General features: G+C 43.4%; 2 protein-coding genes across 2 annotated transcripts in view; both read left to right on the top strand.

Annotated features, from left to right (window-relative positions):
• CFAP73 (cilia and flagella associated protein 73) overlaps positions 1-2,129 on the top strand; it is a 142,642-nt gene extending 140,513 nt beyond the window's left edge. The window contains exon 7 of the mRNA XM_069759885.1: positions 1,136-2,129. Coding sequence (XP_069615986.1) covers positions 1,136-1,231 — 96 coding nt within the window. The 3' untranslated portion in view covers positions 1,232-2,129. The remainder of the gene's footprint in view (positions 1-1,135) is intronic.
• Positions 2,130-14,000: 11,871 nt separating this feature from the next.
• Positions 14,001-15,300, top strand: LOC138657762 (uncharacterized). Its single transcript, XM_069745429.1, has one exon. The coding sequence runs from the start codon at positions 14,039-14,041 to the stop codon at positions 15,218-15,220; it is 1,182 nt and encodes a 393-aa protein (XP_069601530.1). The 5' UTR covers positions 14,001-14,038; the 3' UTR covers positions 15,221-15,300.
• The last annotated feature ends 1,018 nt before the right edge of the window (positions 15,301-16,318 follow it).

The raw sequence follows: 16,318 nt of genomic DNA, 5'->3' as shown, positions 1-16,318 counted from the left end.
GCTCACACTGTACTGTGTTGCATGCACACACACACACCTCTGCTGCATATGGACAAGGGCTTACACTGTACTATGGTGTATGCACGCACACACACCTCTGCTTCATATGAACAAGGGCTTACACTGTACTATGGTGTATGCACGCACACACACCTCTGCTTCATATGGACAAGGGCTTACACTGTACTGGGGTGCATGCATGCACACACACCTCTGCAGACATCCTACATCAGTTTTATTTGTGAGTATTTCAGTACCAGTTGTAAAATTATATTATTGCATCTCCCACACTTTTAAGCTCTTTGCGAGCATATGACTGCTTGTGACCTCATGAAAGGTCCTTAAACTAATTAGGATCACCTGTCCTCATCCATGGTGTGCCTTTTCAGAACCTGTACTATGGGGAAGTTTATGCTGGCTGTTTCCAGCTTCCTCCCGTGACAAATCAGTGTTAGGCAATGTGCACACGTAGGAAAAGTGGTGTAGGAAAATCTGCATCTCCTGGCAGAATCCGCAGCTGCAGATTTGCCGCGGTTTTTATGCAGATTTAGTGCGGATTTGCCACGGAATTGATGCGGATTTTGTGCGGATTTTCTGTGGTTTTTGCCACTGCGGATTTTTATCATGGAGGGGTGCAGAAACGCTGCATATCCGCACAAAAGAAGTGACATGAACTTCTTTGAAATCCGCAGCAATTCCGCACTGATTTTTCCACACCATGTGCACAGCTTTTTTTTTTTACATTGATTTACATTGTACTGTAAATCACAGTGCGGATCTGCAGCGTTTCTGCACGGAAAAATCCGCTGCGGATCTGCAGCAAATCCACATCGTGTGCACATACCCTTAGGCATGGGGAGAGAGACTTGTAAGGCTGCACTGTTCTCACTATGACTGGGAAAGACATTATACTAGCACTCCTCTTAATCACAGAGGAGGCCTCTTCCAGACTAAAAGGTGCACACAATTTTTACCAAGATTTTTTTTATTACTAAAAAGAGCATCTTATAGTCAGAAAATTATGGTAAAATGTTGGTGTACATTTGTGTTATAACTACATGCCTATGAAATTCTGAAAGTATAATTTTATTTATTTTGGGACATGTGAACATTCACCACTTTCTTTTTAATTTAGATTAAAATGTGCTTTATGGATCTGGATGCTATATTCAAGGATCTAAAGAAGAGTGATCTGATGCCAATGACTACAGCCATGTCTTCCACTAACTGACTTTAATTGAACATTGGATATCAGGAAGTTTAAATAAATGCTGTCTTTTCAACAAACGTTTCATGAATCAGTAGTACTATTGAATGTAAGATAAGATATATTAAAGTATCAGAGAAATCTGCTACTTTGTCCAGTTAATTTTTCCTGACTCCTAAACTCTGCATTATCTCTGAAATTCTGCCCAAATCTGTCTTTATCAAAACAAGATGGACAGCTCACTGAGGGATCAGATTACATCACCTATTAACCATTTCAAACATAAGCGTAACTGTATATCTTGCGCAGGGGTACCCATGTGTGGAGAGGGCACAAAAGCGGAATTCCCTCCAAACGTGCAGTTGATGCCATTGCCAACTATTTCTAATAGCAGTGGCCAAGACTAAGCGCAGGTCGCTGCTGTTAACCATTCAGATGATGCTATCAATTTCTGAAAAGCATTTAAATTATGATTGGGCGTCGGTGGGTTACCAGGGCAGCCTGAGGCCTGCTGGAGGGTCAGTCTCTGCCATCTTGGTACTCCTGTGACGCTTAGTGGTTTCATAGTTGACTGTGCTTTACACTATACACTGGAATACTATAGCAGTACAGAGCAGTAGTAATAAGCGGACTATCCCAGGTTCAAGTCCCCTGTGGATTCGAAAAAATAAAGCAAAAAATATATATATTCTTTTTAATATCTGAATTTACCCCACTTTTCTCCCATTAAAAAAATTAAATGTAAAAAAAAAGTCTGGTATTGCCATGTCCATAATAATCTGATCTATCAAAATTTAAAATTAACCTGAACTTACTGTTCAGGTTAATTTTAAAGTAAATTCTATAAAGTAAATTCTATAAAGAGAAAAGAACATTGAAATTCAAATTCCAGAATTGCATTTTTTTCAGTCATCACATCTACAACAAAAAAAACAAAAAAATCGGTCTAAAGTTTGTGTGTATTCCAAAATAGTATCAATGCAAAAGTCATCTCACCACAGCAATATCCATGGAAACATAAAAATGTTACAGGTCTCAGGAAAGAGTAATACAGACCTCATATTTTTTTTTACAAACGTAACTTTTTTCACTAATCGAATAAAAAAAAAAAACCTATGGAAGTTTGGTATTTCCATAATCATACTGACCAGTAGAACAGTGTTGCCCGGATATTTTTACCACACAAGGAACTCCACAAAAACAAAACCTAAAAAACAATGTTGGAGTTATATTTTTTTTACTATTTCATCCCACATTTTTGCCTGTATTTTCAATACACTTTATGATAAAATTAACGTTAGTCAAAACAGCTTATATCCCTCTTCAAACACACCCCACCAAGTCCTCATATAGCTATATCGATATATCAGCACGGTGGCGCAGTGGTTAGCACTGCAGCCTTGCAGCGCTGGGGTCCCACCAAGGACAACATCTGCAAAGAGTTTGTATGTTCTCTCCCTGTTTGCGTGGGTTTCCTCCGGGTACTCCTGTTTCCTCCCACATTCCAAAGACATACTGTTAGGGAATTTAGATTGTGAGCCCCAACGGGGACAGCGACGATAATGTGTGAAAAACTGTAAAGCGCTGCGTAATATGTTAGCGCTCTATATAAAGATTATTATTATTATCGATTGAAAAATAAAAAATTAAAGGAGGAAAAAACCAAAGTGCAAAAAATTGTCCTGTCCTTACTTTTTAGTCTCACCTCAGTGCTGGATTCACAGCTACAATACTCATTACTTCTTTATGATTTTCTCCATGTTTCTTCTGAACATGTGCCATATAGAGACAGAAAAGCAGTAATCCCTCATGTCTCATGTATTTGAGGCATCATAGCAGCTAGTCTCTACTGACTAGTTCAGAGACAACTGTAATTCCTCATATGAAAGCTTAGTCTGAAAAATCACCTAAAACCACAGGTATACCTTAAAGGGAATCTGTCAGTAGGATCAACCCTCCAAAGCCATCTGTTTGGGCATATAGGTCATAGGAAGTTGAATAAAATGATATCTGTGATCCGATGTGTTATTCCAGAGAAATCCACGTGTTTCTTATATGCAATTGAGCTGCTCGGGATCTGATGTAGTACAGTGATGTCCCAGGATGGAACAATTTAAAAAAGTTAAAAAAATATATAAATATATTAAAAAGTGTTAAAATATTTTTTACAAAATCCCCAAATAAAAGAAAAAATCACAATTTTCCAGTAAATACATTACTTTATATAAATAAAAAAATGGAACGAGAAAAGTACACATTTGGTATCACCGCATCCATAATGACCTGCTCTATAAAACTGTCCCACTAGTTAACCCCTTCAGTAAACACTGTAAAAAAAAAAACGGGGCAAAAAACCCCCAATGCTTTATCATCATACCGCCGAACAGAAAGTGCAATAAAACGCGATCAAAAAGACGAATGTAAATAAAAATGTTACTGCTGAAAACGTCATCTTGTCCTGCACAAAAACAAGCCATCATAAGCTCCATATGCAGAAAAATAAAAAGTTGTCCCTCTCAGAATAAAACGATGCAAAAATAATTATATGATAGTGTAAAAGCACCAAAACATAAAACACTATATAAATTGGATATTGTTGTAATCGTACAGACCGGAAGAATAAAGCTGCCTTACCAATTTTACCACAAGTGGAACGGTGTAAAAAAAAGCAATTCCTGAATTGCTGGTTTTTGTTCACTCTGTCTCCCAAAAATCAGAATAGAAAGCAATGAAAAAAAGTAATGTGCCCGAAAATGATACCAATAAAAACGTCAGCTCGTCCCGCAATAAAACAAGCCATAACATGGATCTGTCGGCCGAAATATGAAAAAATTATAGCTCTCAAACTGTGGTGATGCAAAAACTAGTTTTCGCAATAAAAAGCGTCTTTTAGTGTGTGACAGCAGCCAAACATAAAAGCACTATATAAATCTGCAATCGCTGTAATCGCACCGACCCAAAAAATAAAGTTTCCTAATCACTTATACCGCACGAGGAACGGCGTAAAAAAAAAAAAAAAAAAACAATTTTTCACATGCTGTTGATTTTTTCATTCTGCCACCCAAAGATTGCAGTAAGGATTGCTGCTCATTTATCCTGCGCTCAACAGTGAGCACTTACACCAGGGTTTCCGTGTAAGTCTCTGTAAGTCTCTATAGGGAAGCTTCCCTATAATGAGGCAGATGGAGGCACTGTAGATGCCATGGGACCTGTTATCCGGCGGTGTCCGTCGTTTTAGGATTGCATAAAAGTGCCACAGTTTTGTGCACTTTTGATAAGAAGGACACGGCTGAACAGAGGCCAGACAGAGTCCAGAGTAACTCTGCTGCCTCATTATAGTGAATGGATTCATCTGGGGTTTCATCTGTCACGTCACTCGGAGATTTAGATGGAAACCCCAATGTAAGTGCTCAGCATAGCCAATAACCATGGCCCCTCTCTAGGCTATTAATATCTGCCCTCAGTCACTGGCTTTCCCATTCTGGCGCGGGAGCCCACGCCATTTTTTTTTGCGACTTAACCCTTTAGTTTAACATCTAGAGGCCCCAAATTTTGCACACACACTCTACTAACATTATTAGTGAGGAATATGCAAAAAAAAAGGGATATGAAATGGTTTACTCTATGTAAACCATGTCTCATATCCTGTCGGGTTTGGGAAGGAGATAGCAAAAGCCGGCAATTGAATTACCGGCTTTTCTGCTATGTAGCGCTGTATGAAAAAAAAAAAATATATATATATATATATAGATATATATATATATATATCAAATGTGTGCACATAGTATATATATATATATATATATACACTATGTGCACACATTTATTTGATCTATTCTATTCTAACCTGTCAGTGTGATTTTACTGTACACCGCACTGAATTACCGGCTTTTCTCTAGAACACCGTTGCATATTTCTCGCAAGTCACACGCATGGTCCGTGTGTTATCCAAATTTTTATCGCCCCCCATAGACTTTCATTGGCGGGTTTTTTGCGCAATACGCTGACAAACGCAGCATGCTGCGATTTTCTACGCCCGTAAAATACGGCTTAGAAATATATGGCAGATAGGAGTTGCCCCATAGAAAATCATAGGTCTGTGTGCAATGCGTAGTTTTTTCGCCTCTCATACGTCCATAAAACTTTCTAGTATGACGCAGGCCTTACCCTTATGAAAATGCTAAATTTTGAGCTAAATAAGATTTATCTGGGAAAAATGTGATTTTTTTTATTTTCACGGCTCTATGTTCTAAACTTCTGTGAAGCACCTGTGAGATAAAGGTGCTCAATACACATCTAGATAAGTTCCCTAAGGGGTCTAGTTTCGAAAATGGTGTCATTTGGTTGGGCGTTTCCACTGTTTTGGCACATCAGGGGCTCTGCAAACATGAAAATTGTGCTGATGTAAAGTACACATGTGGGAAATTTATGTATTAGCTATTTTGCGTGATATGACTCTCTGATTTAAGGGCTTAAAAATTAAAAGTTTGAAAATTGCCAAATTTTCGCCAAATTTTATTTTTTTCACAAATAAACGCAAGTCATATCAAGAATTTTAACCACTTTCATGAAGTACAATATGTCACGAGAAAATAATCTCAGAATCAGTGGAATCCATTGAAGCATTCCAGAGTTATGGCCTCATAAAGTGGCAGTGGTGAGAATTGTAAAAATTGGCCTGGTCAGTAAGGTGAAGACAGGCTTCGGGATGAAGGGGTTAAACGGAATATCTGTGACTTAGCCCCATAGGAAAAAAATAACCTAAGAACTTAAAGGAAGTTAGTTGCTAACTACCTGCCTATTATACCCAGTAATGATCTCTGCCAACTCAGAATGGTTACGGACCGCTCTTGCCAGCGATTTTTGTGGTTGCGGTGATGTCACGTCAGCAGAGCAGCTTCATCATTTCCACTCTCGATGAGTGTTCACTATCAATGTCATGCTGATTGACCGCTGACAACTTTGGGGAGACGGCTGTCAATCAGCAGTGACTCCTGTTGACAGAGCAGACTGGAAGAGGAAGCGCTGCTCCTTTGATTTGATGAAATTAAGCAGTAGAGCCACAGGGCAGAATAGGCAGGTAGTTAGCAACTACAGTACCTGCCTTTAAGTTCTTAGACCCTTAGGAAAAAAATTATCAAAATCTTGGATAACCCCTTTAAGGAAGATTGTGATCCTTTCTTAAGCTGTGTTCAGTAGTTGGCCATGGTTTGTGCTAGCAACCAAGAATCACAAAAAACACCATTATTGTAAATTGCTGCTGTATTTACAAGGTGCATCCATGCTAGCTGCTGAACTGCGGCAATTTGGACTAAAAATGATTTTTGTCACACAAGTCTTAGTGCCCAGCAGCTCCATTTGAACAAATAATCCAGCAAAAACCAGGCAGTTTACAGTAAAGACCAATGTCAGCACTAAGACTATTACGTCTTCTTTGTTACTATTATCGTACATGTTGTACAAATTACTTGCCAAATAGTAGACAAAAAGAGCTTGAATTTTGACTGGTTAATATTATGGTGGCTTGTGTATTTGTCAGATATGATAAATATAGACTCAAGGTTTATTCTCTAGTGGCTGATTTTCTTATAAAATGGAACAAGTAGAAACATTGTGTAATGCAGAAAAAGGGATCGGAATGAGGAAAAAAAGCTTTCATAGCACCACATGCTGTTAAGAAAACATATCACAGAATTCTAAGGAAAAGTAGGAATTAGTCCTACCAGTAATGGCATTTCCAGGAGTCCATCATGACAGCATCCGTATTATCCTTGATAGGGACAGGAACACAGAAGTTTAAATGTCCCTCCCCACCACCACCCACCAGTCAATTTTTCAAGTACCACACCCAGGGGCGCCGCTACCATGTGGCAAGTTGAGAACTTTGCCTCAAGCGGCACTGCCTTCAATGAAGAGAGGGGGCGGCAGAGTCTACTACTGTATTCAAGGCTCCCAACCATCCCGAATCACCTCATCCAGCCTTCCCCGGCTCATGTGACCGGTCACGTGATCATGACATCATCACAGGTCCTCAACCTGAAATCACTCCTCTCCTGCATCTGCTGGGGCTGCTCATAGAAGACTGTTCTGAACGCACAGGACCTGTGATGATGTCACCGGATGGGAGGAGTCTGTGGTCACATGATCAGTGGCCTCAGTGTATGCAGGACTCTGCTGTGCTGGTTGTCATGGTGCTGGAAGAGGGTAAGCTTATGTGTGGGGTCAGGAGGGGTTTACAGTGTGGATGTAGCGGAGCCGTGTGTGTATGGAGTGGATCAGTGTGTGTACGAGGTGTGCGGAGCTGAGCCGCGTGTGTACTAGGTGTGTGGAGCTGAGCCACGTGTGTACTAGGTGTGCGGAGCTGAGCCGCGTGTGTACGAGGTGTGAGGAGCTGAGCCGCGTGTGCACGAAGTGTGCGGAGCTGAGCCGCGTGTGCACGAAGTGTGCGGAGCTGAGCCGCGTGTGTACGAGGTGTGCGGAGCTGAGCCGAGTGTGTACGAGGTGTGCGGAGCTGAGCCGCGTGTGTATGGGGTGTGTACAAAGTGTATGAAGCTGACCCGTGTATGTGTACGGAGCAGAGCCGTGTGTGTACGGGAGGGCGCCATTTTGCATTTCGCCTCAGGCAGCAGAGAGGCTATGTTCACCCCTGACCACACCCGGTTGGATGCAACAATGTGTTTATTGAATTGCCTTCTACACACGTTTACCTCATATAGCAGATAGGAAATCCAAGAGAAGGGATATAAGGGGTGCTGTCACGATGGACTCCTGGAAATACCATTACCGGTAGTATTAAGAATATGTATCCTGATTGAAGATATCCAAAATAGACGCTTTGCTGAATATATATAATCGTCTAAGGGGCACTTCCATCTGTTTGTCACAGAAATCCCGCGTCTGGCCGCGACGGGCACAGTCCGGCCGCAAATTCGCCCTTCCTACTCTGTCAGTGCCCCCTCCATACTCCCCTCCAGTCAGCGCTCACACAGGGTTAATGGCTGCGTTACACCGCATTATGCCGCGGTGTAAGGCAGTCCGTTAACGCTGCTATTAACTCTGTGTGACCAACTTTTTACTATTGATGCTGATTATGCAGCATCAATAGTAAAAAAAATAAAAAAACATTTTATACTCACCTTATGGCGCCTTTCCCGCTCCTCGCGACGCTCCGGGCTAGCGAGACCACTACGTCATCATCTCGCGAGACTGCAATGCATTCTTGGGACCGGAGCGTCACGAGGAGCATCACTAAATGCCTCGCCTGGATCCGGGGGCCGCCGGAAGGTGAGTATATAACTAGTTTTTATTTTAATTCTTTTTTTTTTTTTTTTAACAGGGCTATGGTGCCCACATTGCTATATACTACGTGGGCTGTGTTATATACTGCATAGGCTGTGTTATATACTACATCGCTGTGCTATATACTACGTGGGCTGTGTTATATACTGCGTCTCTGTGCTATATACTACGTGAGCTGTGCAATTTACTACATGGCTGTTATATACTACGTGAGCTGTGCTATATACTACGTAGCTGTGCAATATTCTACGTGGCTGTTATATACTGCTTGAGCTGTGCTATATACTACGTGGCTGTGTTATATACTACATGGGCTGTGCTATAGACAACATAGCTGTGCAATATACATGGCTGGGCAATATACTACGTGACTGTGCTATATACTACGTGGGCTGTGTTATATACTGCGTGGGCTGTGCTATATACTGCGTGGGCTGTGCTATATGCTATGTGGGCTGTGTTATATGCTATGTGGGCTGTGTTATATACTACTTGGCTGTGGTATATTTCTCTGCTGTATCTGTGCATCATGAATCGTAGTATGTGTTAAAGAGGGGGGCCCACAGACTCTTTCGCCTGGGGCCCTCAAAAACCTGGAGCCGGCCCTGGCTTCACTGATTGTTTGCGGCCAGACGGGTGCGACCAATCAGCGACAGGTGCAGTCCGGCCGTGAATTGGCGTGGAATTTTAACCACGCTTCGCTAATTTGTTGCGCCTGGCCGAATCCTGTGTATAAATTGCATTATTCTGAAAACTTCATAAATAAACTACATACAGGTCCTTCTCAAAAAATTAGCATAGTGTTAAATTTCATTATTTACCATAATGTAATGATTACAATTAAACTTTCATATATTATAGATTCATTATCCACCAACTGAAATTTGTCAGGTCTTTTATTGTTTTAATACTGATGATTTTGGCATACAACTCCTGATAACCCAAAAAACCTGTCTCAATAAATTAGCATATCAAGAAAAGGTTCTCTAAACGACCTATTACCCTAATCTTCTGAATCAACTAATTAACTCTAAACACATGCAAAAGATACCTGAGGCTTTTATAAACTCCCTGCCTGGTTCATTACTCAAAACCCCCATCATGGGTAAGACTAGCGACCTGACAGATGTCAAGAAGGCCATCATTGACACCCTCAAGCAAGAGGGTAAGACCCAGAAAGAAATTTCTCAACAAATAGGCTGTTCCCAGAGTGCTGTATCAAGGCACCTCAATGGTAAGTCTGTTGGAAGGAAACAATGTGGCAGAAAATGCTGTACAACGAGAAGAGGAGACCGGACCCTGAGGAAGATTGTGGAGAAGGACCGATTCCAGACCTTGGGGAACCTGAGGAAGCAGTGGACTGAGTCTGGTGTGGAAACATCCAGAGCCACCGTGCACAGGCGTGTGCAGGAAATGGGCTACAGGTGCCGCATTCCCCAGGTAAAGCCACTTTTGAACCATAAACAGCGGCAGAGGCGCCTGACCTGGGCTACAGAGAAGCAGCACTGGACTGTTGCTAAGTGGTCCCAAGTACTTTTTTCTGATGAAAGCAAATTTTGCATGTCATTCGGAAATCAAGGTGCCAGAGTCTGGAGGAAGACTGGGGAGAAGGAAATGCCAAAATGCCTGAAGTCCAGTGTCAAGTACCCACAGTCAGTGATGGTGTGGGGTGCCATGTCAGCTGCTGGTGTTGGTCCGCTGTGTTTCATCAAGGGCAGGGTCAATGCAGCTAGCTATCAGGAGATTTTGGAGCACTTCATGCTTCCATCGGCTGAAATGCTTTATGGAGATGAAGATTTCATTTTTCAGCACGACCTGGCACCTGCTCACAGTGCCAAAACCACTGGTAAATGGTTTACTGACCATGGTATTACTGTGCTCAATTGGCCTGCCAACTCTCCTGACCTGAACCCCATAGAGAATCTGTGGGATATTGTGAAGAGAAAGTTGAGAGACGCAAGACCCAACACTCTGGATGAGCTTAAGGCCGCTATTGAAGCATCCTGGGCCTCCATAACATCTCAGCAGTGTCACAGGCTGATTGCCTCCATGCCACGCCGCATTGAAGCAGTCATTTCTGCCAAAGGATTCCCGACCAAGTATTGAGTGCATAACTGAACATTATTATTTGATGGTTTTTTTGTTTGTTATTAAAAAACACTTTTATTTGATTGGATGGGTGAAATATGCTAATTTATTGAGACAGGTTTTTTGGGTTATCAGGAGTTGTATGCCAAAATCATCAGTATTAAAACAATAAAAGACCTGACAAATTTCAGTTGGTGGATAATGAATCTATAATATATGAAAGTTTAATTGTAATCATTACATTATGGTAAATAATGAAATTTAACACTATATGCTAATTTTTTGAGAAGGACCTGTACATACAGTTAGGTCCATATGAATTTGGACAGAGACAACATTTTTCTAATTTTGGTTATAGACATTACCACAATTAACAAAACAATTCAGATGCAGTTGAAGTTCAGACTTTCAGCTTTCATTTGAGGGTATCCACATTAAAATTGGATGAAGGGTTTAGGAGTTTCAGCTCCTTAACAAGTGCCATCCTGTTTTTAAAGGGACCAAAAGTAAGTTTGGCGTGTGGTTACATGTATTTCTATGTAGCTGAATGCTCCAGTCCTGAGTGCCGGTGGCAGTGCAAGGTATTGATGTGACAGACTTATGCGAGTTTCTCGCAGTGCACTCGCAAGTGTGACCCCGGCCTAACATAGATAATGACATGTGGGCGACAAATGTCAGCAATGATCAGCAATAATTATGAGATAAGGCAATGAGGTAATGTGTAACACAGTACCGTATATACTCGTGTATAAGCAGAGTTTGTCAGCACATTGTTTTGTGCTGAAAATGCCCCCCTCTGCTTATACACAAGTCAATCGTCCCAGAAGCCGGCGGGGGAGCGGCGGAGCAGAGGGTCACAGAGGCAGGAGCCGGCCGCTGTGGCTAAAGTCTGTGCGACCGCTGTAATAGCGCACAGTGCCAGCTGCAGGCTTCCAGAACACATCCTACTCACCTACTGGCACGCCCTCACTGGCATTGCATCTCCTTTGTTCCGGCGCCAGCAGCTCTTCCTGTGCTGAGCGATCATGTGGCTCCGCTCATTAAGGTAATGAATATGCATGCCTCTCCATTCCCATAGGCGTGGAGCGCATATTTATTACATTAATGAGCGGGGCCACGTGATTGCTCGGCTGGAAGACAGAGCTGCTGGCGCCGGAAAGAGATGCATCAGGGTGCGCAGGAAGGTGAGTAGGATGTTTGGGTTTTTTTAAATATGAAACAGGCATACAAGGATAGGGGAGCCATGCATATAAGGACAGGGACCAGGGAGCCATGCATACAAGGACAGGGGAGCCATGCATACAAGGACAGGGACCTGGGAGCCATGCATACAACGACAGGGACGGGGGAGCCATGCATACCAGGATGGGGATGAGGGGATAATGCATACCCAGCTTATACTCTAGTCAATAAGATTACCCAGTATTTCCTGGCAAAATTAGGTGCCTCGGATTATACTAGAGTATATACTGTACCTTATTTTTTCCTATAAAATGTTGTACACTTCATCCAATAAAGTAGAACTAATTTGAGACACGACTCATTGTCTATGTCTTGTGACTTGTCCGGTCGTATAATTCCTATATACAATTTGGCGGCAGACAACAAAGACAAGAACACACGCATTTCATGTCCCCTAACAGTACGACCAATTCCTACTTTCCAGGATGTCCCTCCTGACAGCACCACAAAGAGAAATACCAAACAACTCCTTTAGGGCAGGATTACTGCTTGAAGGACTTTACTCCCAAAGGACGTCTATTGGTTTGACAGAACATCCAATTTGTAATGTTTAAAAAAAGTATTTAAGTTTGCACAGGTTGCTGCTCTGTAGATGTGATCTACTGAGACCCCTTCTCTCTCTTTCCATGAAGTTGATACTGCTCTCCTTGAATGAGCTCTGATGTTCTCCGGATGAAATCATCCTGCTACAACTTACACTGAGTTGATTGATAACGAATAAAAGAGAAAAAATAGCATATGGATGGCACTGCCCCAACTAAATCCATAATCTTCAGGAAAGCCGGTACTAAAAAGCTATATCATGTCAGCAACAGCCATGGCGAAAAAGATATCGGGTGCAAAACCATGAAATAACATATGTGTCCCAGGTAGCAAAAGAAAAAAGCAGGATGCACTCACCAATCTTCAAAGTAGCAAATTTTATTGAGTCTTCACAATTAAAACTTCATGGCCGGGGGAGAAGAAAAGGAGCTCGTGCGAGCAGGGGAGACGACGGCCGTTTTGCGCGGTCCTTGCGCTTCAACGAGTCTGCCGTTGATTGATGTTTTTATCTACCTAGTGAGCATAGATTTCAATGCCTTCTTTTCTTTGTTTTTTTTTTACCCAAATTGAATGAAGAGGTTTGAGTCGATTCTCCAAGCTTTTGTGACAAGTATTGTAGGACCGCTCTTCTGACGTTCAAAGAGTGCAATGAAAACTGCTGATTTTTTTATAATTTTGGCAGAAGGAAGGCTCTCTCTTTTGGAGAGCCTTCCTTGGAGGAAAATAATCTCTTGCTTCTGTGGAAGTCAATGACCACCTTGGGAAAAAATGCTGGATCCAATCTCAGAATTAAGGCCCCGTCACACGTAGCGAGATCGCTAGCGAGATCGCTGCTGAGTCACAAGTTTTGTGACGCAACAGCGATCTCAGTAGCGATCTCGCTATGTGTGACACGTAGCAGCGATCAGGCCCCTGCTGTGAGATCGCTGGTCGTGTCGGAATGGCCTAGACCATTTTTTGATCGTTGAGGTCCCGCTGGGGAACACACATCGCTTTGTTTGACACCTTACCAACGACCTCATTGACGACTCAGACACCGACATATAGGCGTGCATTTGCGTTGCCTTTTCCGCGCCCATTCTGTTCTGGTGGTCGCTACTGCGTTCTGATTGGTTTGCGGCCATGCCTATGAGGCGACACATAATAACCCTTCCGTCCTTTGTTCCTGAGCGCGTGGTGGATTGCAGATCGTTGTAGAGTTCTCCGGCCTGCGACTCCTCTTCCATTTCGATAATCTGTTCTGCAAGGATTCTTCTGACAACTATACATTGTGTACGGTAAGTATTGTTTGGGGTCGCAAGTGCGTTTTCATTGTCCCCTAAATTTTTTTATAGGGCACCTAAAAATAATTTCCTGCTATCATTGCTGTGGAGGGATGGAGTGAGGGCTTGGCTGCTATCTGTGTACATATACTTTTACACGGGCTGCTATTTTAGGGGTCTTGTACTTGCACACCCATACAGCATGTTTTCTGTCATGCATGGTAACGGAATGGAGTTTTTTTTTTTTTTTTTTATTTTTTTTTTTTTCTTTATTTATTAACTTTCTCATCTTTTTCTTTTATGTGTTTCAGTGTGCAGCATCATGAACAATGCGCAGTGTGCTGTTGTGTTTGCTGCATTGCTGGTTGAGGAAGCTCGGCGGCAAGATGAGGCCCGGATGCAAGAGAGGCGTTCCAAACGAAAGCGTCGCATGTGGACCAGAGAATGGCTGCAGAAGAGGTCTGATTTGTCCCACATGCAACTTGTAAGAGAGCTTCAGGATAAGAATCCTCATGATTTCCGCAACTATCTGCGGATGTCTGAGGAATCCTTCAAACATTTACTGGAAAGAATTACTCCACTGATTCAACGGAAGGATACAGTGATGCGTGCTGCCATCCCGGCCGATGAAAGATTGGCAGTCACGCTGCGATTCCTGGCCACCGGGCGCTCGCTACAAGACTTGCATTTTTCTTCAGCCATTTCAAGGACCCTGCTCAGCGTTCTAATTCCAGAGACACGTGATGCGATTTTCCACAGTCTACGTAGCTACATGCAGTTTCCCAACACGGAGGAGGAATGGAAAAAGATTGCCTCCGATTTTGAGCAGCTTTGGCAGTTCCCAAACTGTGGTGGGGCTTTGGACGGGAAACATGTCCGGATCACTCAACCACCGAACAGCGGATCCTACTTCTTTAATTATAAGGGCTATTTCAGCATCATCCTGATGGCCCTTGTTAACGCGAATTATGAATTTATAAATGTAGATGTTGGCATGAACGGAAGGGTTTCCGATGGTGGCGTTTTAGAGCACACACTCTTTGGAGAGCGTTTGAACAACTGTGAACTTCACTTGCCTCCCAACTCTGAGACTAGAGGCAACCTTAATTTTGTTTTTGCCGGTGATGAGGCCTTCCCGCTTCATCCCAATCTTATCAAACCATTCCCCCAAAAAAGTCTAACAGAGGAAAGAAGAATTTTCAATTACCGCTTGTCAAGGGCACGTCGGGTTGTAGAAAATGCATTCGGTATCATGGCTAATCGCTTCAGAGTTTTCCACACGCCTATTAACATGAAGCTTGAATCGATAGACTCCGTTGTTTTGGCTTGTTGTGTGCTTCACAACTTCCTTCGCCGTCGCGATGCTTTGGCGTACAGTCCACCTGGCTTCATGGACTCTGTGGGCCTAGTAAATGGGGAAGTGCAGCTCGGTGAATGGCGCGCAAATGATCCCGCAATTGCAGGCCTTCAACCATTGTTACCTGGCAGAAACACCCACGATGCGAAGACCTGCCGAGACAACTACTGCCAATATTTTAACGGTCCTGGTGCTGTTACTTGGCAGCATCAGAACTTATAGTGGGCTACTACTGACATTTATACACTGTTTTACTTATTGTACTGATTTGTCTAATAAACTGTGTGTTTTACTTTGAAAAAGCTTTGCTCTCATTCTTTCTGCAGTAAGGGCCCGTATATACATACGTGTATTCCTATGTATACAGATACATCCATATACATCAACATTGAAATCTACACAGATACCTACATATACACATACATACTCACAGACATACAAATATAAATACCTATCTAAACATTAATACATATCCATACATGAAACCACCAACACTCCAGTCTTCCAGTGCAACCGGAGACGCTGTATTGATAATGCGTAACATTTAGAACGCAGTAGCGTCTTCAGTGTGACCTGGAGATTACAATACAGGCCGCTTCCTTCGCGAACGCAGTAGCGTCCTCTAATAACCGCGGTGACGTTGATGCGTCGTGGGCGTGGTTTACGGCGCTGATGCGTTGTGGGCGGGTTAAAGGACAGTGCTGCGGCCTTGCTTTTAACTAGTGGCGGCAAAATGGCGGCCAGGCGTCGTGCAACACCTTGGGGTGACGCAGAAGTGCGTTACCTAGTAACTGAGGTAGATGCCCGTGATTATGGGTGTCATAATCACCAAGAACATCCCGTCCTCCATAAGCAGGCTGTGCTGCGGAGGATCAGTCGGGGCCTAGCCCAGAGATTTGGAGTGCAGCGCTCCAGTACCCAGATCCGGAAGAAGCTGGCGGATCTGCAGTACAGGTCCAGTGAGCGCCTAGCCAGCATCCGGTCACAGAGCCTTCCACATCGTGGTGAGTGTTAAGATAGGTTAGCATAGTATATGGCCACGACCGTTTTTAGTGTTTCTGCTGCCCTCGTACACACCCGGCCCTGCTCCGCACGCTTCGTACACACCCGGCTCTGCTCCGCACGCCTCGTACACACCCGGCTCGGCTCCGCACGCCTCGTACACACCCGGCTCGGCTCCGCACGACTCGTACACACCCGGCTCGGCTCCGCACGCCTCGTACACACCCGGCTCGGCTCCGCACGCCTCGTACACACCCGGCTCGGCTCCGCACGCCTCGTACACACCCGGCTCGGCTCCGCACGCCTCGTACACACCCG

Source organism: Ranitomeya imitator, chromosome 1, assembly GCF_032444005.1.
Source record: "Ranitomeya imitator isolate aRanImi1 chromosome 1, aRanImi1.pri, whole genome shotgun sequence".
Lineage (NCBI taxonomy): Eukaryota > Metazoa > Chordata > Amphibia > Anura > Dendrobatidae > Ranitomeya > Ranitomeya imitator.
This window is presented reverse-complemented; position numbering and strand designations above follow the sequence as displayed.

What these genes read in the sequence shown, in the direction of transcription:
- LOC138657762 (XM_069745429.1), top strand. Translation starts at nt 14,039, where the DNA reads ATGCAAGAGAGGCGTTCCAAACGAAAGCGTCGCATGTGGACCAGAGAA.